The 26,761-nt window shown below is 42.2% G+C and overlaps 1 protein-coding gene across 2 annotated transcripts in view; it reads right to left on the bottom strand.

Annotated features, from left to right (window-relative positions):
- unc5db (unc-5 netrin receptor Db) overlaps positions 1 to 26,761 on the bottom strand; it is a 317,860-nt gene that overhangs the window by 90,021 nt on the left and 201,078 nt on the right. For both annotated transcript variants that reach the window (XM_084055775.1, XM_084055776.1), the window contains exons 3-5: positions 21,226 to 21,369; positions 16,712 to 16,815; positions 1,005 to 1,185 (exon numbers count right to left, since the gene is read on the bottom strand). In XM_084055775.1, coding sequence (XP_083911901.1) covers positions 1,005 to 1,185; positions 16,712 to 16,815; positions 21,226 to 21,369 — 429 coding nt within the window. The remainder of the gene's footprint in view (positions 1 to 1,004; positions 1,186 to 16,711; positions 16,816 to 21,225; positions 21,370 to 26,761) is intronic.

Here is a 26,761-nt window from a genome sequence, read left to right as displayed (position 1 = left end):
ATTCTGTCCGGTGGCTAAATATGTATTTTTTTACACAATAACCCAGCGTTTTCTTTATTATTATTTATAGTAGCGCTTCTAGCCCCCAATAACTCACATCTGGCCATCAAAGACCACAGGACCTTTTTTATTGTGTAAAAAAGACATATTTAGCCACCGGACAGAATGCCCCCGCCCACTGTAAAAAAGATCGGGAAAATTGCTAAAACTATAGAAAGCAGTAAAGGAAAAAAAAATAACACTCACCTTTTATTTACTTTAATTACAAGCTAAAATATAAACCTTGGTTGTAAAAAAAACAAAGTTGTCCTTTAAGTACCGTAGTCTGTAGGAGGCATATAGGCTACTGTCAGATCATGTCCTGAGGATTGATTGATGCAGTATTGATACTTTTACTTAAGTAAAACATTTTGAGTACGTTTTCCACCACTGAAGGATGGCGGAGTGTGTTGTTAGGAGCGCCGGCGCTCGTTACGTATCCTTACGTCCGACTATTAAATGATACTTTAATGGTCGTTTAATTATTTTAAAAAAATCTTAATATCTGAGAAAAACATCTCGGAGGCAAATATTGTACTTTTACTCCACTAAAATTATGGAAAACTTTTGTTACTAGTTACTTTGCAAATATAAATGATTATATTATAAAACATACATTAACCACATTAGCCCTGTTATATACGTAGGCTATTTGAAAATAGCCGATCTACAAGCTCACAACGCGTCGCATCGCGACGCGTTGTGAGCTTGTAGATCTGCTATTTTCAAACATTTTGCACTTTTACTTTTGGTACCTCCAGTATACTTTGATGCCAATACTTTTGTACTTTTACTCAAGTAACATTTTAAACACAGGCCTTTTTTTACATGTAACAGAATATTTCTACATTGCAGTACTGATACTTTTACTTAAGTAAAAAAAATGGAGTACTTTTTCCACCACTGGTTATACAGACATAACAACTGGAAAGGGAGGGAGGGGGGTGGGGGGGGGGGTCGCGTACCGAAGACTATCACGGTGGCAGTGGCACTGCGTCTCTTGGCCACGATGTTGCTGGCCAGGCAGGTGTAGTTGCCGGAGTCGGACAGACGCGCCTCGTTGATGATCAGGTTGTGGTCGGCTCGCGTGTCCACGTGGTCGTCGTCGAGCGAACTCAGCAGCTCCTCGTTTTTCAGCCACTCCACCTGGTTGACAGAGACAGATGGGGGGAGAGGTTAAAGAGAGAGAATGACAGCCAGAGATAATGTCCAAAGAGCTGTGTTTTCATTTGGAGAGAGAGAGAGAGAGAGAGAGAGAGAGAGAAACACATCATTCAGGTCAATGAATTATCCATAACAGGATCTAACCTGTAACGGCATCAGCCAAGGACTGAAGTGACCAATGAAAAAGTAATGTAATACAAAATACCATGATATCACATACCCCCCCCCCCAAAAAAAAAATAAGATAAACTAGAAAAAGTGCTCCTCGGAGCACAAGTCTCCGCCAGAAGACTTGTGTTGGGAATGTTGGGAATGTTCTAATTCTTATGTTCTAATTCTTACAAGAAATAGAACATGTTACTGTGTCATAGTAACATGACACAAGTGTCCTATCCGTCTGTATAAGTGTCCTATCCGTCCTGTCTGTATAAGTGTCCTATCCGTCCTGTCTGTATAAGTGTCCTATCCGTCCTGTCTGTATAAGTGTCCTATCCGTCCTGTCTGTATAAGTGTCCTATCCGTCCTGTCTGTATAAGTGTCCTATCCGTCCTGTCTGTATAAGTGTCCTATCCGTCCTGTCTATGTAAGTGTCCTATCCGTCCTGTCTGTGTAAGTGTCCTATCCAATTGTTACAGTATCCGCCATTTCTCAGCCATTTCGTGATTATTCCTGTCTTACCTCACTTTGAAAGAGGCTAAGACTCTTTCAAAGTGACACATGTATTTATAGGCCGCTATACGTCACTAGCCAATCAGATCGCACTATTTCACCGTATTGTCAAGTGTCACGTGAGGCTCGACCAATGTTTGCTTGGTTGACGGAAAGTGAAAACAAACTCTCTTGGCGGAAAAAGTGACTTGTGCTCCTCGGAGCTCCTCGGAGCACAAGTCTCCGCCAGCAGACTTGTGTTGGGAATGTTGGGAATGTTCTAATTCTTATGTTCTAACTGTCCTATCCATCCTGTCTGTATAAGTGTCCTATCCGTCCTGTCTGTATAAGTGTCCTATCCGTCCTGTCTGTATAAGTGTCCTATCCGTCCTGTCTGTATAAGTGTCCTATCCGTCCTGTCTGTATAAGTGTCCTATCCGTCCCGTCTGTATAAGTGTCCTATCCGTCTTGTCTGTATAAGTGTCCTATCCGTCCTGTCTATGTAAGTGTCCTATCCCTCCTGTCTGTGTAAGTGTCCTATCTGTCCATTTCTCAGCCATGTCAACTCGAAATCATGCTCGCTGGCTTGGGCGCTTAGCTGTTAACTAAGCATTTGTAGGATCGAGGCCTTCCCATCTAGAGAGCTTAATTAAAGTATCTGCTTTGCATGCAGGATTGTTGGAACTGTCTTACCTCACTTTGAAAGTGGCACAGACTCTTTCAAAGTGACGCATGTATTTTATAGGCCGCTATACGTCACTAGCCAATCGGATCACACTATTTCACCGTATTGTCACGTGTCACGTTAGGCTTGACCAATGTTAGTCCCAGTTTCAGAAAGTGAAAACAAACTCTCCTGGTGGAGAGAATAAAAAAATAAAAAAATAAAAAATAAATAAAATAAAATAAAATAAAATAAAATAAAATAAAATAAAATAAAATAAAATAAAATAAAATAAAATAAAATAAAATAAAATAAAATAAAATAAAATAAAATAAAATAAAATAAAATAAAATAAAATAAAATAAAATAAAATAAAATAAAATAAAAATAAAATAAAATAAAATAAAATAAAATAAAATAAAATTGAACATTTAAATCATATTCCAATTTAGATTTTCTAAGAATGTGTGAGTATTTTGAACTATGAAGGGCAGGGTGATCTTCCTATTGTACCACAACCATAAACAAATCCACATGCCCGTCGAATCGCATCATCATCATTTTCTCTCCAATCCTGCACAAAAGCAGCTATATAGTCAGACCGAGCTAGTCCCCACCAATACTGCAGCCATTAGGCAGTCAAGAGGAGCACTATAACCAATTACCAGCAACAGAGGGGAAAACTAATTATGAATTACAAACTTAGTGATGCTTTACTGCGCCTATACTCCCCGGTACAGGGAGCTGCATCACTGCGTGCCGCAAATTACATTCATGGAATGGCAGGATAGGCTGGCCCAGCAGATTTACTGGAAGCGAGCAGACACCCCTTATAATAAACAAACACACAGGCTGGGATTTAACCCAGTAAGACCGGGGACGCATCTGTGTCATTTTTAAGACTTTGGTCTTTGGGCTATTAAAAAATAGCAGATATACAAGCTCATAAAAATAGCAGATATACAAGCTTGTAGATCTGCTATTTTTTTGAAAACTCGTGAAAATGTGTGCAACTCTTTGTATATATATGTTATTAAAGCGAGAAAACATTTTTTACTCGAATCTTTGCTTCTGGGTGATTCTACAAATGTCTTCTAAATCCTATACGTTTTTCGAAAAAAACATATGTTTCTATATCAGTGGTTCTCAAACCTTTTCATGTCAAGGACCCCCAAAATGATATGTATTTGGCCACGGACCCCCATCTTAAAAAAATGTTGTTCCAGGGACCCCCCCAGAAGCAAAGATTTGAGTTACACAAATGTTCGCTTTAAAAAATGTACATTCAAAGATTTGCACAAATTTTCAAGATTTTTCAAAAATAGCAGATCTACAAGCTCGTAGCGCGGCACTCGGTGCCGCGCTACGAGCTTGTATATCTGCTATTTTTGAATAGCCCGAAGACATCTAAAAACGACACACAGATAGATGCGTTCCCGGTCTTAATGGGTTAAAATAGGTGGGGAGAGAGAAAGCCTTCGGGCACGCAGGCACTGCAACGTAAATAGAAATGACACCCAGACCTCTCGGATGATGGATTGCAGGTAAATACATAGAAATAAAAAAAGATAAACATAATGTACATGATCATTTTTCACGCTTTTTTTCTTTTTCATATTGTACATAACATACGCACAAACACAACATTCTGAAGGGGAAAAGAGCCCCAGCTGTCTGTCACAACACATATTCACAGTCAATTTCAACAGCTATTTGACTCATTAATCCATTAAGACCGGGAACGCATCTGTGTCATTTTTTGATTTGAGCTAAAAAAGCATTATTTTACACTTTGGCTATTCAAAAATAGCAGATCTACAAGCTCATAGCGCGGCACCGAGTGCCGCGCTATGAGCTTGTAGATCTGCTATTTTTGAAAAATCGTGAAAATGTGTGCAAATCTTTGAATATATATATTTTAAAGCGAACATTTGTAACTCAAATCTTTGCTTCTGGGGGTCCCTGGAACAAAATATTTTTGGATAGGGGTTGGCGGCCAAATACATATACATTTTGGGGGTCCTTGACATGAAAAAGTTTGAGAACCGCTGATATTGAAACATACGTTTTTTCAAAAAACTTAGGATTTAGAAGACATTTGTAGAATCGGAACTTCAGGCCTTAAAGGGTTAAACAACAGTGAAGAGAGTGATACTGTAGCAGGACGACTGAAGGACCACTTTTCTTCCAAACAAACCCACCCACCCCACCCTACCCCACCCTACCCCTGCGTTCCTTTGCCGAAAACATTTGACGACGATCTTCAAAGGCGACCAGATTCCGCTCCACAATTAAAAGATACCCTTTAGTGAGCGTTTCATCAGTGGCACAGCGTTTAGCCAAGTTGATAGATAAGCAGAGGAGAGAGGGGAGAGGAAAAGAAAGGCGAAAGTGTGGGGAGAGAGAGAGAGAGAGAGAAAGAACTACAGGGGGAAAAGACTCTAATTTCTCATGATTAAACTAATCTGTCACTGAATGGGAAGCCGGGGCCGAGGGTGACACGAGCGACGGCGAGAGAGGAGAGCGTTATACGTCTTCGCCGCTCCTCGCCCTCTTTATGTGTTTATTTCATTTTTATCCTGGGAAATTTGCGAGTTGAAAGAGGCAATTAACGCGTGGAACAAGTCCGGCCTGTCGCTCTCCTCCGATGTGACTGTTCGCGTGTGTGCGTGTGCGTGTGCGTGTGCGTGTGTGCGTGTGTGTGTGTGTGTGTGTGAAGGGGGTGCTGTACATTATCTGCTAACAGCCCTAGGGTAATGATGAAAAGATTTACCAAGAACACGGGAGAGGAGAGAAGGAGAGAAGGAGGCTGACGGAGAGAGAGAGAGAGAGAGAGAGAGAGACAAAGAGGCAGAGCGATGGTGACAGATATGGAGAGAAAAAGTAGGCAAAGGGAAAGCGACAGAGAGAGAGGGAGAGAGAGAGAGGGAGAGAGGAAAAAAAAGATGAAGGGACAAATACAAATTAGGCCGCTAAGCGTGTGGCAGAGGGATGTGAGAAATGAATGGGGTAATTGGCACATTTGTTTCAATTAGGCCTCGGTCATCAGTGTCACTGTTGACGGAGAGAGGAGGTGGGGGGGTGGGGGTGCTCCAAGCATGCGGGCCCCTCATCGGGGGGGCCACGTACGTCCCTGTGATTTCATTACCTGCTCTGCCACCAAGGTCACCCCCCCCCCCCTCAGCCCTGTGCTGCTGGCCAGGTCCTCTCATCTTCTTAAGAGTGACAGTGCATGCGCACACACACACACTGCCCCGCACATCATCTCATTCAGATGACACTTAGGTCGCTGATTAGATGCTGAGAAATGTTCTGGTTGGAGGGGCAATTAGAGGACAGAGAGGGGAGAGAGCGCTGTAACGTGTGACAGTGCAGCCGTCATAAAGACTTATGAGGAGAGAGCAGATGAAGATCAAAGACCGGAGCCCTCGCCGCCGAGCCTCGTCGTGCTGACCTCATCCCTGCTCCTCCTCTACCTCTGCCCCCCCCTCCCCCGCCCCCCCCCCCCCCCCCCCCTGACCTGGCACCTGGCTTTTTGAAGGTGACCCAGAGACAACGCTGCACTGCTGCAGCATGTAGTAAGTACACAGTAAAAACCTCAGTGTTCATTTAAACCACTTTGCTTTTAACCATGTTGCTATGTCAGTGGTTTTCAAACTTTTTCATGTCAAGGACCCCCAAAATGCATAACGTATTTGGGCCTCGGACCCCCATCTCAAAATATTTTTGTTCCAGGGACCCCCCAGAATCAAAGATTTGAGTTACAAATGTTCGCTTAAAAAATATATATATATTCAAAGATGTGCACAAATTGTCTCGATTTTTCAAAAATAGCTGATCTACAAGCTCGTAGCGCGGCTATGAGCCGCGCTATGAGCTTGTATATCTGCTATTTTTGAATAGCCAAAGTGTAAAATAATGCTTTTTAGCTCAAATCAAAAAAGGTCTTAATGGGTTAAAGCATAAGGACACTTTGGGTTGTGTATTTGCCTTGTCATGATGTAACTATAGTCCAATCGGCGAGCTATCGCTGATTAGATATCCGTTGATTAGAAATTGATCATCCAAAAACAGTCTCAGTCTGAAACAGCTCTCAAAGTCACTCTTTTAGGACAAATGAATGCAAACAAGACTGATTCTAAAATAAATCACATCACAAAACAAGGTTTCTGCATTTTGTTTTACATAAAAATGTTGATTTTTACTATTTTGTAGATGCAGATCCAGTTGTCCTCCTAATAAATAAGTTGACATAAAAAAATAAAAAGGTAACATATTGTACACGCTTTACAAAGGGATACATTAACACTGAGGATTTTACGGTGCATACTTTAGTATACGTTCTATAAAGGGGAATTAGATTTACTGCTGAGTCATACTTGGCCCCGCAAAAACACGGCAAGGGTCACAATCCGCTTCCGTCAAGCAAACTGAATGGGGACAGTTGCACATACAGTACACCCCCCCCCCACCTCATTAACTACTGTTGCCCTTGAGCAAAGCACTTAACACCCCTGCATGTTCTCCGCAGGGAGTCACTGTCGCCAAGGCGTCTGTTCATGCTGTATGTGTGAATCTGCGTCAGTGTAAAGCAGGGTGTTGCTGTACAAAGCGTCTCCAACGCTCCAAAGTCGACGTTGCCCGTGTACAAAATGTAAATTATGATTTACAAAAACAACCCTCTCAGCTCCCCATGGAGGTGTAGGCGCCATGTGGGTTGCAGAACTTTTTTTTTTAACCCATTAAGACCGGGAACGCATCTGTGTCATTTTAAGATTTCTTTGGCTATTCAAAAATAGCAGATATACAAGCTCATAGCATGGCACCGACCGAGTGCCGCGCTATGAGCTTGACCCCCAGCTCAAAATATGTTGTTCCAGGGACCCCTTAGAAGCAAAGATTTCAGCAAAAAAAATCATTAACAAAAAAAAAATGTATTCAAAGATTGGCAAACATTTTCACGATTTTTCTAAAATAGCAGATCTACAAGCTCGTAGCGCGGCACTCGGTGCCGCGCTACGAGCTTGTATATCTGCTATTTTTCAATAGCCAAAGAAATCTTAAAAATGACACACAGATGCGTTCCCGGTCTTAAAGGGTTAAATTGCTGAATATCTCATCAACACAATTACACGGATTAAGCCGTGCTGACAGACAGCCAGACAGACTGAACCAGCCCCCCCCCCCCACCCCCCCGGGATACCGCCGTATCAGGAGCCACGCCAACGAGAGAGCCGCGCAGCTAATCCGGCAGACGGGTTTCTCAGCACACAGTTTATCAACAACACGCACACGGTATGAAGACAGCGCACGGCGCGCGCACACACACACACACACACAGAGAGAGAGATAAGGATGCAGGCGTATACAGTACATTATGCGGGCCAAACGCATGAGGACGACGTCTGCACAAAGTGTTGCACACACAGGCTACTGTACACTTTCTGAAAGATATGCACGCGCTCAGACGCACGCAAGCTCGTGCACCTGTAATTTCACACTGATGTAACACACACACATGCACGCATGCACGCACGCACGCAAAGACGCAGTTTGAATTTGACACACATTGGCGTACTGGGATACGTGTGGGGCCTGACCAGTGTTGCCAGATTCTATGAGAGAAACAAGCAACCAGGTCTAGGAAAACCAGCCCAAAAGAAGCGACTATGGGCCACATGTGCACTTTAACATATACATCAGCTATTTGAAAATAGCAGATCTACAAGCTCACAGCACGTTGTGAGCTTGTAGATCGGCTATTTACAAATAAAATCTTGCGGGTAAATTATAATAAGCAGATCTGGCAACCCTGGGCCTGACAAGTGTCTGTGACTTATTTTTAAATAAGTTACAGGAGTTCTTACTGTATGGTGTGTGTGTGTGATATGAAATGTGAGCTTACCATAATCACAGTAATCCTTAATCATATTCCAACATATTCAAGGGCTTTTGCAGAGAAATGAGACAGACTCCAGTCACTTTCAAATTAGAGCACTGCAGAGGGCAGGTGTGTGTGTGTGTGTGTGTGTGTGTGTGTGTGTGTGTGTGTGTGTTTGTGTCTGGGTCCAGCTGACGCTCGTTGACACTCGTTAATGTTATAGGCATCAAAGCAATTATGCTTCTGCAGCACTGTCAAATAGAGCGTGCCAACAATCCTGAAGGGGGCGTCAACAAGTGTCTTTTGGTAGCAGCGGACATCTTTGAGGGGTATAAACCAGGTTGACTTAAAGGAGGAGTTCACCCAAAAAATGACTTATTTTCTATCAATTACACACCCCATGAAGCCTTGATTTCATGGATTTATTTTTGTTTTTGTGGCATTCCTAAGCCAATAATTTGATGACCGTGTGTATTTCCGGTAGGAGACACAAATAATCTACTTTGTGTCTCCTACCGGATATACTAGCCGGTAGGAGACGGGAATCAAATTATTTGCTTAGGAATACGACAAAAACAAAAAAGAATCCATGGATTCAAGGCTTCATAGGGTGTGCAATTGATTTTGGGCGAACTCCTCCTTTAACAGTGCCCAAAACAAACATGTCTGCGCTACTATGCCGCGCCCCCCCCCCCCCCCCCCCCGTGGTGGCGACGCGGTGGCACGCTCTATAGGCCAACATCTGATCTAAGATCAGTGGGACTCATTCAAATGACCACCAGTGAGTCCCGCGACTCACTTTATTGTACAACATCACTCTATTATATTAGATTTATTAGATATTATATTGATAGTGTAGCTATTTTCATTTGATTAGATATGTGATGTTGTTACCTGACAATTAGTTGACTTTTGGTGGAAAAGCCCGCATATATCGGTATAGGTTGATATCGGTATCGGTATATAAATTAGGAGTTGGACAATATCGGTTATCGGTAAAAAGGTCAATATCTAACATCCCTATCTACAGGCTGGGTCATGTTGGAGGGCTTGTATCTCTACAGTGTCTGGGTCATGTTGGAGGGCTTGTATCTCTACAGTGGATGGGTCATGTTGGAGGGCTTGTATCTCTACAGTGGATGGGTCATGTTGGAGGGCTTGTATCTCTACAGTGGATGGGTCATGTTGGAGGGCTTGTATCTCTACAGTGGATGGGTCATGTTGGAGGGCTTGTATCTCTACAGTGGATGGGTCATGTTGGAGGGCTTGTATCTCTACAGTGTCTGGGTCATGTTGGAGGGCTTGTATCTCTACAGTGGATGGGTCATGTTGGAAGGCATGGGACCCTCCAGAAGCAAAGATTTGAGTTACAAATGTTCGCTTTAAAAAATATATCTATTCAAAAGGTTTGCACAAGTTTTCACGAGTTTTCAAAAAAATAGCAGAGCTACAAGCTCGTAGCGCGGCACTCGGTGCCGCGCTACGAGCTTGTAGATCTGCTATTTTTTAATAGCCAAAGTGTAAAATACTGCTTTTTAGCTCAAATCAAAAAAATTGTGTGTTGAAATGATAGGTGATGGAGAGCCACTAAGTGGGCCCATGGTCTAACTACAGTAAGTGGCCCATGGTGCCCAGCTGCTATCCCCCAAATGCTACTTGCTCCTCCCTGGAGTTATGCAGAGGCTATCTGCATTACTATTCCAACCCCATTTGTCTCTTATGTTTGGAGGAATAAATAGAGGGAGGCTCCTGGCATCATGGGGTGTGGATGGAGGGGTAATTGCTGGGCTTAGTAATGAGGCTCATCATCTATACGCTCTTGGAGGCTTTGCTCTGACCTATGAGTGAGGAAATAACAGCGGCACGCGTACCGGCACGGGGAAAATATAAGTGTGAATGCGTGTGTGTGTGTGTGTGTGTGTCAGTGTGTGTGTGTGTGTGTGTGTGTGTGTGTGTGTGTGTGTGGGGTGGGGGTCTATGTTGAGTATAGTCTCTATATGGGGCGGTCGACAGAGAAAGCAGCTTGTATTACATTCGTGTTTAGCAGATTCAACCCCCCACCACCCCCACACCACCCCCCCCCCCCCTCTCTCTTTGTGATATGCAACTAGTCTGGCCAACTGAAATTGACTGCGGATGATATAGAGAGAGGGGGGGGGGGGGGGGGGGTCACATTAACCCTTTAAGACCTGAGGTGATTCTTTAAAAAAAATCTAAATCATAACATTTTTTGGAAAAAAATCAAAAAAAAAATGTTTTCAAGATTTTTCAAAAATAGCAGATCTACAAGCTCGTAGCGCGGCACTCGGTGCCGCGCTACGAGCTTGTATATCTGCTATTTTTGAATAGCCAAAGACATCTAAAGTGACACAGATGCGTTCCAGGTATCAATGGGTTAAAGAGCTTTGGTTCAAAGAAGGTGAAATTGGCTGATCATTTCACACTTTCTATCAGAGTAACCCAGTCAAAGAAAAACTCATTACGTGGCGTTCGTTGCTGTCGAGTTCTCTTCTTCTGGCCAAATAAAAAAAAGAGATCATCACTTCAGAGCACACGCTCTCTGATATCTGAGTAAGTTAAGAAAGTGCATCGGCTTTGAACTGAGAAGCAACCAGAATGGAAATTTAAAACCACCTCTTCTTACATTCTATTAACTCTTTAAGACCGGAAACGCATCTGTGTGTCATTTTTTAGATTTCTTTGGCTATTCAAAAAAATAGCAAATATACAAGCTCATAGCGCGGCACCGAGTGCCGTACTATGAGCTTGTAGATCTGCTATATCATGAAAAATCATGAAAAGTTGTGCAAATATTTGAATTATTTTCTTTTTTTTGGCGGATATTTGTAACTCAAATCTTTGCTTCTGGGGGGTTCCTGGAACTAAATATTTTACAAGTGTTCGCTTTAAAAAATATATAATCCAAGATTTTGCCACAAATTTTCACGTTTTTTCAAAAATAGCAGATCTACAAGCTCATAGCGCGGCACTCGGTGCCGCGCTATGAGCTTGTATATCTGCTATTTTTTAATAGCCAAAGAAATCTAAAATGACACACAGATGCGTTCCCGGTCTTAATGGGTTAAGTATGGAAAGATTGCAATCTCTGCTCCTGGTTAAAATATGTGCATATGTTGGCATTCACGAAAACAAACTGAAAGTGAGCTCTATGAAGACTAAGGAGTTCTTTATTTCTCTTCTATGTTGTAGATGGTGGAAATGATATTCTATATCTATATTAGAAAATGTGACCTTTTAGGACTTCATCTATCATGAAATGAAACGGGGGACAAATACATTTGCTGGTAATTCTCCACCCCAATAGTGAAATAATCTCCAGGACCAATGGTAATAGGTATACTGACTCCACTCCAATTCTTGTTGAAAGTGAAATAATAAAAAAACTCAGAAATGTTTGAGATAACCCATTAAGACCGGGAACGCATCTGTGTGTCATTTTAAGATTTATTTGGCTGTTCAAAAATAGCAGATATACAAGCTCATAGCGCGGCACCGAGTGCCGCGCTATGAGCTTGTAGATCTGCTATTTTTGAAAAAATCTTGAAAGTTTGTGAAAATCTTTTGAATATATATATATATTCTTTCAAAGCAAGCATTTGTAACTCAAAGCTCTGCTTCTGGAGATTCTACAAATGTCTTCTAAAGCCTAACATTTTCTTTTGACAAAACTTATGTTGCTATATCAGTGGTTCCCAAACTTTGTCAAGGACCCCCAAAATTATATGTATTTGGCCATGGACCCCCATCTCAATATTTGTTGTTCCAGGGACCCCCCAGAAGCAAAGTTAAAAAGTATTTTTTTTTTCAAGATTGTTCAAAAACGGCAGATCTACAAGCTCAAACTCGGTGCCACGCTATGAGCTTGTATATCTGCTAGTTTTGAATAGTAATATAATATAAGATAACGGTTAAAAGTGGTTACACAGATGCGTTACCGGTCTTAATGGGTTAAAAACAACTCAAAATACAGCTTGGAAACTTATAACCGGAAAAAATAATTGGATGGGAAAGAGAACGGGCGACGAACTACATTCGGCAATGTCTTCGGTGTGACACCTCTCTCTTCATGCAAATGAGCCTCCCCACCAGAGTCATGGGAAAGATGCTTTAACCCATTGAGACCTGAAGCCGATTCTACATGTCTCCTAAATCTCGTCAGTTTTCTGAAAAACGTTTGTTTCTATATCAGTGGTGTTCCATCTTTTTCATGTCAAGGACCCCCAAAATTATATGTATTTGGCCGCGGACCCCCATCAAAATATTTTGTTCCAGGGACCCCCCAGAAGCATCGATTTGAGTTAAAAATGTTCGCTTAAAAAATATATATTTTCAAAGATTTTCACACATTTTCACGATTTTTCAAAAATAGCAGATCTACAAGCTCGTAGCGCGGCACTCGGTGCCGCGCTATGAGCTTGTATATCTGCTATTTTTGAATAGCCCAAAGTGTAAAATAATGCTTTTTTAGCTCAAATCTAAAAATGACACAGTTCCAGGTCTTAATGGGTTAAGCAGAATGTCAGACTCACACGCTTATAGAAACCGCTTTAGCCACAACGGGTACGAAATTGATCCAATACTACTGTGAGTCGAGTCTCATTAGCTTGCCCCTGACTTCCGTGCTGCTGACCGAGGGGGGAATTTTTTCCACACACACTCACTCCTCCTCCTCTTCACAAGAGCTGTGGATGTTTATGGAGCCATCCAAAACAAGACAAATAAATAAATAAATAACAGACTCACATCCCATTAACCCTTTAAGACCGGGAACGCATCTGTGTGTCATTTTTAGATTTATTTGGCTATTCAAAAATAGCAGATATACAAGCTCATATAGGCTCACCACCGCACAGAGTGCCGTGCTATGAGCGTGTAGCTCTGCTATTTTTTTTTATTTATTTTTTTTTATATATTTTTTTATTTTTTTATTTTTTATTGTGCAAATCTTTGAAGATATATTTTTTAAAGCGAACATTTGTAACTCAAATCTTTGTTTCTGGGGGATTCTACAAATGTCTTTTAAACAACAGTTTAAAAAAAAAAAACTTATGTTGCAATATCAGTGGTCCTCAAACTTTTTTCATGTCAAGGACCACCCAAAATAATATGTATTTGGCCGCGTACCCCCACCTCAAAATATGTTGTTCCAGGGACCCCCCAGAAGCAAAGATTTGAGTTACAAAAGTTTAAAGAATATATATTACTCAAAGATTTGCACAATTTTTCAAGATTTTTCAAAAATAGCAGATCTACAAGCTCATAGCGCGGCACTCGGTGCCGCGCTATGAGCTTGTATATCTGCTATTTTTGAATAGCCCAAATCAATCTAAAAAATTACACACAGACAGATGCGTTCCCGGTCTGAATGGCTTAAGACCCCCAGGAGGAGGTGTTATCTGCACAGCATCTGCATCCTGCAAACCCCACTCTCTCTGGAAGCTCACACACAGCGTCGCCACTCATGTTCACAATCTCAATATTTCATCCATGCAGGGAGGTGCTCTGGAACCGACCGGACTGAGGAGGAGGAGGTGGTGGGATTGCCTGGTTTTTTCGTGCTCACTCTACATTATTCACTCCCATCCCTGCTCCACGACTGGGCTCATTTGTGTTGACAAAGGACTAGACGGGAGAGATTGTGATTCCATCTGCAGGGCCACTCCAATTCCACTATTTTTATACCCCACCACCACCGCTGCATATTCCGGAGAGCGCCCGAGTGACATCATTCCTCCATTTCCACAGTGAATCATTTATCCCGTTAAGACCTGGAACGCATCTGTGTCATTTTTTTGATTTTTGAGCTATAAAAAAAAAGCATTATTTTACACTTTGGGCTATTCACTGTGCCGCGCTACGAGCTTGTAGATCTGCTATTTTTGAAAAATCGTGAAAATGTGTGCAAATCTTTGAATATATATATCATTTTAAAGCGAACATTTCTAACTCAAATCTTTACTTCTGGGGGGTCCCTGGAACAAAATATTTTGAGATGGGGGTCGACGGGCAAATACATATCATTTTGGGGGTCCTTGACATGAAACAGTTGTGAGAACCACTGATACAGAAACATAGGTTTTTCAGAAAACCGTTAGGATCTAGAAATACATTAGTAAGAATCGGCCTCAGGTCTTAATGAGTTATACAGTCCACCGATACGGGGGCTGACCTCGGCCCCCGATCCGCTCCCATGGGCGACGCGCATAAATTACACAGGTGTCCGTAGTTCACGCTGATTTCCACGGAATGAGAGATGATGATGCAATGGCCAGAGCATACATGTGCATTGAGGGAGTTCATTTTATATAATGATACAGAACTGTTATGGATTTAAAAACCGGAAAACAACACTGTATATTATTATATTATCCCGGAGAACCTTGACATCATAGATTATTCAACATTTCTTATTTATAGCCGATTCGTTCTGTTAAGGTGTCAGAGCGTGATGTGAGTGTTATCTGCCATCCTTTTCAAAAAACATAAGTGCTAAATATGGCATACATTATTTTGTGTGTATGTGTTGTGATTTACTGATAGTCTTTTTGCAGGCTTTAAGTCCAGTCTGCCAATAGAGAACTGAATCAAATTGTAATGAAATACTATGTCCAATCAAAGATGGATGGCACATGCCACAACTGTGGCCAATCTCACAGTTTGTAAACATTGTGGAACTCCTTCCAATAGGTCTACTTAATATCTGTACATCTTTATGCTTATTCATTTGCGTTCTCTGACCCAGTGATACCAATCTACAGATCTGTCCAAAAGATACCGGATAGAACAAAAAGTGAAAGGGAGACAGAGAGAGAGAGAGAGAGAGAGAGAGCAAGAGTGAGAGAGCGAGAGAGAGAGAGAGAGAGAGAGAGAGAGAGAGAGAGAGAGAGAGAGAGAGAGAGAGAGAGAGAGAGAGAGCAAGAGCAAGAGCAAGAGTGAGAGAGCGAGAGCGAGAGAGGGCTGGAGGGAGGGAGAGAGAGCTATACTCTGACTCTCAGAAATAACAGACAGTAACTCTGATCCAGAGATTGTCAACTCTGTGGGAGTATAAGCTCTCTCTCTCTCTCTCTCTCTCTCTCTCTCTCTCTCTCTCTCTCTCTCTCTCTCTCTCTCTGCGTGTTCAGGGGGTGGAGGTGAGTTCTGGTGGATGACTGAACAAGGAGGGGGGGGGGGGGGGGGGGGGGACGTCCTGATGTGATCTTACCCTCGCCACGGGCATTTCCCTCAGTGGGAGTATGAGCTCCTCTCTCTCTGTGTGAATGTGTGTGCGTGTGTGTGTGTGCGTGTGTGTGTGTGTGTGTGTGTGTGTGTGTGTGTGTGTGTGTGTGTGTGTGTGTGTGTGTGTGTGTGTGTGTGTGTGTGTGTGTGTGTGTGTGTGTGTGTGTGTGTGTGTGCGCGCGTGAATAAATGCGTGTGTGAGTGAGTGAGTGAGAGAAGGGGAGAGACAAAGAGAGAGAAAAAGGTGCCAGCCTGGTATGCTATTATCTCTATGTGCACTCCCTCTGATCAAGATCTCTCACACTCTGTGGGAGTGAAAGCCCCCCCTCAGCGTGAGTGTGTGTGCGCGTGTCTGTGCGTGTGCGTGTGCGTGTGCGTGTGTGTGTGTGTGTGTGTGAGTGTGCGTGTGTGTGTCATTAAGGGTGTGGAGTGAAGGCGATGCTGTCAGCATCAAGTATAATCTGTGGCTGTGTGCACACGTCAGTGGTGGAAAGTAACTAAGTACATTTACTTAAGTACCGTACTTGAGTACAATATTGAGGTACTTGTACTTTACTTGAGTATTTCTAATTTCCAATACTTTTACTTCTACTCCACTACATCTCAGAGGCAAATATTGCACTTTTACTCCACTACAATTATTTGAACACTTTAGTTACTAGTTACTTTGCAGATATAAATCATTACATTATAAAACATACATTAACCACTTTAGCCCTATTTTATACCTAGGCTATTTGAAAATAGCAGATCTACAAGCTCACAACGCGTCGCATCGCGACGCGTTGTGAGCTTGTAGATCTGCTATTTTCAAACATTTTAGTACTTTTACTTTTGGTACTTTAAGCACATTTTGATACCAATACTGTTGCACTTTTACTCAAGTCAATTTTGAATTCCGGACTTTTACTTGTAACAGAGCACTTCTACATTGCAGTATTGATACTTGTACTTAAGTCAAACATTCAAGTACTTTTTCCACCACTGCCTGTGTGCATGCGTGCGTGCTATTCTCTTTGTGCAGAGAGTGTAAGATGGAGAGAGAGAGCGTTCGTCGGGCCTGGCTCTGGTGGTCTTACCTCTGCAGCAGGTATTCCCTCTGGGGGACGGCAGTGCAGGACGATCATCCCCATGATGGGCACCTCCTTACCCTGAGGGTCCTGCTCAAAGTTTTTCCTCAGGTCTGCATGGGGAGAGGTGATAAGGAGGAGGAGGAGAGGGTGTCAAATGATGTCAGGCTGTTTGCAGTGAAAGCCTCCTAAATGTTAATCTGACTCAGGGAGTTTACAAATATTATTATTATAACCAAATGGACCCGTTAAGACCCATTAAGACCCTGAGGCCGATTCTACAAAATGTCTTCTAAATGCTAACAGTTTTTTTTGAAAAAAACCTATGTTGCTACATCAGTGGTTCTTAAACTTTTTCATGTCAAGGACCCCCAAAATGATATGTATTTGGCTGTGGGCCCCCCATCGCAAAATATTTTGTTCCAGGGACCCCCCAGAAGCAAAGATTTGAGTTACAAATGTTCGCTTTAAAAATATGTATATTCAGAGATTTGCACACATATTCACGATTTTTCAAAAATAGCAGATCTACAAGCTCGTAGCGCGGCACTCGGTGCCGCGCTACGAGCTTGTAGATCTGCTATTTTTGAATAGCCAAAGAAATCTAAAAATGACACAGATGCGTTCCCGGTCTTATATTTCCACACTCTCAAGTTTCAAGTGGATGAAGAATTCAAACTGAGGATTTGTTTTACTGTGTCCGTTTGTTGCTAAAACTTGTTCTGCCTGCCCCTGGGTTTGAACCGAACAACCTTGAAAAGCCTCCATAACCATGTCGGATATGAAAGCGAGAGGCACACACCAGGAACCCCTGTGCTCTGGTCTGATCTGTCGACGGGGTAGACTGGAGGATGTGGTGTCTGCCAGGATCGTACCGATCTTCCTGGATAGTTGGGTCGCGTCCAACAGCGAATCAATCTATTTTTGCCCCCTCTAAGAGATCATGTTCTCTCCTGTGGTTTAGTGTACATTTTTTTGGTAGCGGGTACTTGGAGTGATACTGTGTGTGTGTGTGGTATATGACAGGCTCATGCACTTTTTTATTTTGCACAGTCTTTTGACATTTGCCCATCACTACTGTACATACACATGTATCAGTGCGTAGAACAGCCGGTCAGGAAGTCTCTGTGAATTGCACTGACATTCCTTAACAACAGTGAATCACCCAATATGAATTCATGTTATTTCTCAGTGACTCATAGAATGTAACTGTTTGCTTGTATTGCACTAATATATATATTGCACATATTGCACATGTTTATCACAGGTCAAAAAGGTGTCCCTTTTGCACTGGATGTGGGTTGGTATACTCACAGCTACATTCTTCACAATGTTGCGTGTGTGTGTGTGTGTGTGTGTGTGTGTGTGTGTGTGCGTGTGCGTGTGTGTGCGTGTGTGTGTGTGTACGAGTATTTTTTGCCCTTTCTTGAAGTGTTTGGAATAATAATACAGCTTAATAAAAGTAGGCTGCATATGTGTCTGACCTTCTTGAAATAAAATGTATGGATTTGATTTAAGAAAAGGGAAAGGCTAAATAGCAACAACATAAAGCTACTGAACAGCTTTCCTGTCACCAGGCAGGCCCAATAGACTGTAAAAAAATATGGACGAAGGGAGCGGTCACATGACTAGTAGTAGATTAGAATCTACAGACCCGTTTTTAAGCCACTTTTTCGGCAAATTCAAATCTGCCATCTTGGAACTTCCAGTCCCGAAAAAAAACTTCAGGAAATGTCGTTGTTCCGTGTGAGTTTCAATTTCAAGAGCTCTCCCTTGCCGCCTGGGCCTGGGCCTGTGCCACAGTGGAACACCTTCCTTTGACGGACTGCTTTTCCTATGTTGTATTATCTCATGTGGATCGTTCCCCTGTGAGATCTACCTTGTGTGAATTGTCAGAGAGAGCCTTTGCCTTCTTATGTATCTGCTGTTTATTATGCTACGTACTGTATGTTGATAGAGTTATTTTGATTGATCATAATTTGTCTAGTGTCCTAAACCTGCTTTAAATGTCAAATTAATATAATAGCTGTCATATTGGCCTAAATTCAGTCATTTACCCTATTTCTCCTGTCTCTGTCTATGCAAGGTCAAACTAGCTACAGGCGTTCTGTGGCTATCTGTTGTTTTGAGAACACTATATCTTGGTGTTCTTCCCTACGCTAACAATTCCTTCAGCGCCACTGAAGTCATCCAGTGACCGGTCAGACCCGAGGTCAACGTGTTGTTCGAGACATGTGGACGCTGTTTGTTCAAAGATAAACTGTCACATCATCATCATCATCTTCATCATCTACCATCCTCATCCTCATCTGACAACGACGTAATCATCACTCTCCACTAATGACAGGATTACACCTCCGAAGGCTGTGCTCTGAAGGCTGTGCCTGTGTTCTGAGTCTGTTTTTTCTTTGTCGCTTTTGATGAGAGTTACTGGTACTTATATACATACTTATGTGATGTTTCGCCATGCATTGGTATATATATATATATGGGTGATAAGGAAAAATAACAGCTCTATCAGTATGTCTATGTAGATTTCTTTGATTTCTATATTTTTCTCTCACTCTCTCTGCCCCCTCCCCTTTTATATTCTTTTCCTGGAAAAAGGTAAATTGATGGACCTTGCACGAAAACTAATTTCACCCACTGAATTACCCCAGTAAACCTGTGATGTGACAAATAACACTCATACCGATTCTACTATTTCAAAATCATATAATAGATTCATTAATCGGAGCACTTTTGCACCAATAGTAGTACAAGTCCTGAACGATTATCTATCATCTATCTTACCAACCAAAGTGGTCTGTTCTGTCTGTGGACCTCTGATCTCCATTTCAGTAAACCCACTCTTTCCTCTCATGTGAGTGTGGCGCATCATGCACCCTCTCTGCACACGACGGGCACCGCTGTCCATGGTGCTGAATTCCATACACTCAGTGGTGGAAAGTAACTAAGTACATTTACTTGAGTACTGTACTTAAGTACAATTTTTAGGTATTTGTACTTTACTTGAGTATTTCCAATTTCCAATACTTTTACTTCTACTCCACTACATCTCAGAGGCAAATATTGTACTTTTACTCCACTACAATTATTTGAAAACTTTAGTTACTAGTTACTTTTCAGATATAAACTATGATATAATGAAACATTAGCCCTATTTTGTACCTAGGCTATTTGAAAATAGCAGATCTACAAGCTCACAACGCGTCGCATCGCGACGCGTTGTGAGCTTGTAGATCGGCTATTTTCAAATATTTAGTACTTTTACTTTTGGTACTTTAAGTACATTTTGATGCCAATACTTTTGTACTTTTACTCAAGTAATTTTTTTATTCTGGACTTTTACTTGTAACAGAGTATTTTTATATTTCAGTATTGGTACTTTTACTTGAATTTGAGTACTTTTTCCACCACTGCATACACTCCACGTCTGTCACCAGATTGTCACCATGGTGGCTGTGGTGACAATGACATAATCCAGGCATATCCATCTACTGTATGCACACAATTGTCAGCTGTACGTTTATGGAAGGCTTAGACTTCTCTAGCGCTAGCCTAGACCTGATAACAATCCTCCTATAATCCTCCTATAATTCTACAAACCTCTGTGGTGGTCGGTCAAAACGACCATGGTGAGGCCAAAGTGCCTGCCCGGTTCTCCTCAGTGGCTGGAGCAATTGCTCTGCATTTGCGCACACACACATTCACCATTACCATCTGAACGCAACTGCGAAGCCTGTTTTTTCGATTTCCCCAAATATCAGCTGTTTATTAGGGTTTTTGTGTCAAACAATGTCGCCATGGTTACGGCTGCCCAGCAGTGGGATGGTGTGCGAGCTATGGGACGAATGGTCAAACTGCGCATGCGTCAAATCTACAGCCCCACTGTGTTACACTGTTGCACACATAGAACGTGCTTCGACCAACTTACGTGTGTCTTTGCGTGTGTGTGGTGTGTGTGTGTGGTGTGTGTGTAGACTACTACTGTAGTCTATCACACGTTTTGCACTAGAAGTGTTGTCATTTTATGTACATTGTGTACAAAATGTAGACTATATACCGGACACCATTACGTAAAATATAATATTAACACATTGACTGCCTGAATTATTTTCACTGCCTATTGTTATTCATGCCAGAGATTTTTCAATGGAAAAAAAAAAGTACTCAGGAGCCGAGATACAAAATTTTAAAGTTTTAAGTTAACAAGGAAGTGGATGAGAGTAAAGATCTTCGAAAATTCATATCTCCTTGGTCTTTGGGTCAAATAAAAAAAAAAAATGTAAAAAAAAAAAAAAAAAAAAAAAAAAAAAATTTTTTTGTTGTTGCTAAAACCGAGTTAACTCGATCTTGGCAGGCAAGTGATGAAAAGCTAATATCGAGTTAACTGTCAGTCAATGTGTTAAAATAATGCTTTTCTTTGTATATGTTGTGATAAGACGAGGCATTTATATCATGTAATAAAACTGTATAAAATCTTAAAATAACGATATAGCGTTGCTGCCATATATACTCACAGGCAATGCGGACGGTGGCCTTGCGGCTCTTGGACGTGCCCAGGTGACTCCAGGCCACACACAGACACCAGTAGTCCTCCGGCCCGTGGAAGTCCTCCACCTGTTGTCTGGAGACGTTGATCATCACCTCACGCACCTTCAGGCCTACAGGGCACAGACAGAGAGGAGTGTGACAGTCAGTCAGTGGACTGAGGCTATACCATCAAGGCCTACAGGCACACAGACAGAGAGGAGTGTGACAGTCAGTCAGTGGACTGAGGCTATACCATCAAGGCCTACAGGCACACAGACAGAGAGGAGTGTGACAGACAGTCAGTGGACTGAGGCTATACCATCAAGGCCTACAGGCACACAGACAGAGAGGAGTGTGACAGTCAGTCAGTGGACTGAGGCTATACCATCAAGGCCTACAGGCACACAGACAGAGAGGAGTGTGACAGTCAGACAGTGGACTGAGGGCTATACCATCAGGTATCACATGCCTTAACCGTAAAAAAAAAAGCAGTGGTAAGCTTTAACTGGAAAGTGCCGCATCGGTTAACCCGTTAAGACCTGGGACGCAACTGTGTCATTTTAGATTTCTTTGGGCTGTTCAAAAATAGCAGATCTACAAGCTCATAGCGCGGCACCGAGTGCCGCGCTATGAGCTTGTATATCTGCTATTTTTTGAAAAATCGTGAAAATTTGTGCAAATCTTTAAATATATATTTTTTTAAAGCGAACGTTTGCAACTCAAATCTTTTGCTTCTGGGGGATTCAACAGTTTTTTGAAAAAACTTATGTCGCCATAATATATAATATTATTTTTTTCTCATGTCAAGGAGCCCCAAAATGACATGTATTTGGCCGTGGACCCCCATCTCAAAATATATGTTCCAGGGACCCCCTGAAGCAAAAAATAGAGTTAAAAATGTTCGCTTTAAACAATATACATTCAAAAGATTTACACACATTTTCTCGATTTTTCAAAAAACAGCAGATCTACAAGCTCATAGCGCGGCACTCGGTGCCGCGCTACGAGCTTGTAGATCTGCTATTTTTGAATAGCCCAAAGTGTAAAATAATGCTTTTTTTTTGCTCAAATCTAGAAAAGAAGAAACACAGATGCGTTGCAGCCGGTCTTACAGGGTTAAGTACGGGACCTTTAAAGGATCCCTCAATCAATATCTCGATATCTCTACGGGGCTTGCATCAGTGATCAATGGGGTTTAACAGGATTAGCTATGTGAGTTCTTCGGGGGCTTGACACACTTCTCAAATCGGTGGGTTTTGCTGGCCTCCCTCTGCATGCCACAGAGAAAGAGAGAGAGAGAGAGAGAGAGAGAGCATTGCTGATGAAATCCGCGACAGTGCCGGAGGCTCTCGAGGGGCCTTGATGGCATGATGTCTCTCGAATGCTCAATACTGCTAACAAGTGGAAAGCGGAATCATCCATAGACACACTCCCATTAACCCGTTCAGACCCGGGGACGCATCTGTGTCATTTTAAATATTTCTTTGGGCTATTCAAAAAATAGCAGATCTACAAGCTCATAGCGCGGCACCGAGTGCCGCGCTACGAGCTTGTAGATCTGCTATTTTTGAAAAATCGTGAAAAATCTTTGAAAATCTTTGAATATATATATTTTCTAACTTTTTTAAACTAAAATCTTTGCTTCTGGGGGATTCTACAAATGTCTTCTAAATCCTAACAATCCTTTTTTTTATTTATTATGTTGCTATAATATCAGTGGTTCTCAAACTTTTTTCATGTCAAGGACCACCCAAAATGTTGTTCCAGGGACCCCCCAGAAGCAAAGATTTGAGTTAAAAATGTTCGCTTACATTCGAAGATTTGCACACATTTTCATGATTGAAAAAAGTAAAATAATAGCAGATCTACAAGCTCTTAGCGCGGCACCGAGAGCTTGTAGATCTGCTATTTTTGAATAGCCCAAAGTATGAAATAATGGTTAAAGTGGTTACACACAGATGCGTTCCCGGCTATAATGGGTTAATAATTTGGCCTGGACTTAAAGGGCATCAAACAGCATACCGTATGTACTGTGTGTGCCTGGGATGAGAGAGTGACATGGAGACAATACGCTGCGTTGCGTAACCACACAGAAGGCGTGATGCGAGCACACACAGCACATTCTAGGGAACGCTCGTATTATTGACTTGGATCTGTTGAGAGAGAGAAAAAAAAAATGGCCTCTCTTCTTCTCTGTCCCCGTTTGAAAATCCTCTTAGGCAACATGCTGCAAGTCCATGGGCTGAGAAATCTTTGCAACCCTGTCGCTACGCACCGCCTTTAAGATCGCTATACAGCTCCCATTTTTTAACCCATTGAGACCTGAAGCCGATTCTACACGTCTCCTAAATCTCAACAGTTTTCTGAAAAACGTATGTTTCTATATCAGTGGTTCTCAAGCTTTTTCATGTAAAGGACCCCCAAAATGATATGTATTTGGCCGCGGACCCCCATCAAAATGTTTTGTTCCAGGGACCCCCAGAAGCAAAGATTTGAGTTAAAAATGTTTGCTTTAAAAATATATATATTCAAAGATTTGCACACATTTTCACGATTTTTCAAAAATAGCAGATCTACAAGCTCATAGCGCGGCACTCGGTGCCGCGCTATGAGCTTGTATATCTGCTATTTTTGAATAGCCAAAGTGTAAAATAATGCTTTTTAGCTCAAATCTAAAAATGACACAGTTCCAGGTCTTAATGGGTTAAAATGTGAGTCATGGGCTTATGGTCTCTGGCATGTGTTCTCAGCAGAGGAGCCTCTGCAGCCCTCAGGGTCCTATAGCAATGGTGGGATTAAAGGCAGAGGGATGTGCAGCGTGCTGCAGACAGAAAGAGACCAATTTAAGGAAAAAGAAAAGAAGAAAAAAACGGAAAGAAATAAACCCCCCCCCCCCCCCCCCCCCCCCCAACTCCCTGTTGTACACAACAAGGCAGACACACACACACACACACACACACACACACACACACACACACACACACATACATCTGAATATATTGTACACACCCAAATACACACAGGCGAGCACAGAGATGTGCAGATGCCCGACGCGCACACTAAATGCAGGCACGCACACGCATGTGCACACGCATTCACATGGGGCTGTGCTCATGTAGACTCACACACACACGTTTGTATTACTATACTTGTGAGGACATCAACACATTTTTTAACCATAAGCCGAAAAACAGCAGATCTATAAGCTCACAACGCGTCGCGCTGCGACGCGTTGTGAGCTTATAGATCAGCTATTTTTCGGTGCATGACACTGGCGCGCAACTAAGTATAAATCATGTTTAACTCTAATTCCAGTCCCTAAACCTAACCTCTAAATGTCTAATCCTAACCTGAATGTTTTTCTGATTATTAACGTATCTCTAAAAATATTTTTTTTCAAAACTATAAAACAACCATTGCATTGTGTTGTGAGGACCAGGAAAACGGTCCTCACAATGTATATTTCTTCAAATTCCACTATACTTGGTCCTCGCAAGTATAGTAATCCAAACACACACACACACACACACACACACACACACACACACACACACACACACACACACACACACACACACACACACACACACACACACACACACACACACACACACACACACACACACACACACACACACACACATACAGTACACACACACACACACACACACACACACACACACACACGCGGTTGTTGTGCCACCATATTCTGGATGGATGACACTGTGTTCTGACATGCTCTTAATAAGTCAAACAGCCACACGTGGCGAGCTGCACAGCTTGTGAAGCGCAGGAGGCGACGACATCCGAGCGAATGCTAATTAAACCTGACTGAGAAGCAGCAGCATGGGGGCGTGGCCGTCAACATCGTCGGCGCGACGAAGGAAATGTGAGAACGCTGCTGTGTGGCGGGCGGACAGACGGCCCCCACAGGTCTCTGCTGTAATGCCCGATTCATGCCGCGTGCCGAAACAGCGGAAATAACCGATCTACAAACTCATAACGTTTTGTGAGCTTGTGGATGTGAGCATTTTTGGCCGTGCAACGTCATTGTACGACAAAGCATTAATTAACCACTTAACCCATTGAGACCTGAAGCCGATTCTACATGTCTCCTAAATCTCAACGGTATTCTGAAAAACTTATGTTTCTATGTCAGTGGTTCTCAAACATTTTCATGAAAAAATATATGTTTTTGGCCGCGGACCCCCATCAAAATATGTTGTTCCAGGGACCCCCAGAAGCAAAGATTTGAGTTAAAAATGTTCGCTTTAAAAATATATGTATTCAAAGATTTACACACATTTTCACGATTTTTCAAAAATAGCAGATCTACAAGTTCGTAGCGCGGCACTCGGTGCCGCGCTACGAACTTGTATATCTGCTATTTTTGAATAGCCCAAAGTGTAAAATAATGCTTTTTAGCTCAAATCTAAAAATGACACAGTTCCAGGTCTTAATGGGTTAAACCCCAGAATATCTGAATTCTGGGGGAAATTCTCTCCGAAAATAGCGGAGCGACAACAACAAGTTCACAGTCGGCTATCTTCGGCGAAAAATATTTTACGTACAGCGAGAACAGAAAAGTCACTATAGAGCCCTGAGGGATCGCTCAACAACGTACGGGGTTTAAGCGGTTAAGTATCGTGCTGGGCATAAATGACTTTTGCAGTGGTGGACAAAGTACTCAACCACCGCACTTGAGTCAGAGTATAGATACTCCAGGTCAAATATATATCTTTTAATATCAATGCATTGCTGAATAAAATGTTTGACATGTTCACTAACCAGATCTAAAAGCCCACAACGCATAGCAATGCAGTCCTAGAAATGTAGTTGAATCAAAAGTACAGATACTCAAGTAAGTATAGAAATAAATGACAGTAGAGTACTCAAGTAAATGTACTATTACTGTCGACTACTGCTCTTCTCACAGTTTGCATGTTGTGGGATGGATGGATGGTGTAAATGAGACAGCCTCGTGTCCACATGGGGTGCACAGTTCTGGTGTGTGGCGTGCGTCTGGTCCAGGGGTGCTACGAGTAACTTTAACCCATTAAGACCTGGAACTGTGTCATTTTTAGATTTGAGCTAAAAAGCATTATTTTACACTTTGGGCTATTCAAAAATAGCAGATATACAAGCTCATAGCGCGGCACCGAGTGCCGCGCTACGAGCTTGTAGATCTGCTATTTTTGAAAAATCGTGAAAATGTGTGCAAATCATTGAATATTTATATTTTTTTAAGCGAACATTTTTAACTAAAATCGTTGCTTCTGGGGGTCCCTGGAACAAAATATTTTGATGGGGGTCTGCGGCCAAACACATATAATTTTGGGGGTCTTTGACATGAAAAAGATTCAGCACCACTGTTATAGAAACATACGTTTTTCAGAAAACTGTTGAGATTTAGGAGACATGTAGAATCGGCTTCAGGTCTCAATGGGTTAATCACGGCTGACAAGGCCTGCTATAGAGGGAAAAAAATGGCCCAGTTAGTAGAGGACGGATAAAACAAGTGGT

This window comes from Gymnoscopelus microlampas, assembly GCF_963454915.1.
Source record: "Gymnoscopelus microlampas genome assembly, chromosome: 4".
Taxonomy (NCBI): domain Eukaryota; kingdom Metazoa; phylum Chordata; class Actinopteri; order Myctophiformes; family Myctophidae; genus Gymnoscopelus; species Gymnoscopelus microlampas.
This window is presented reverse-complemented; position numbering and strand designations above follow the sequence as displayed.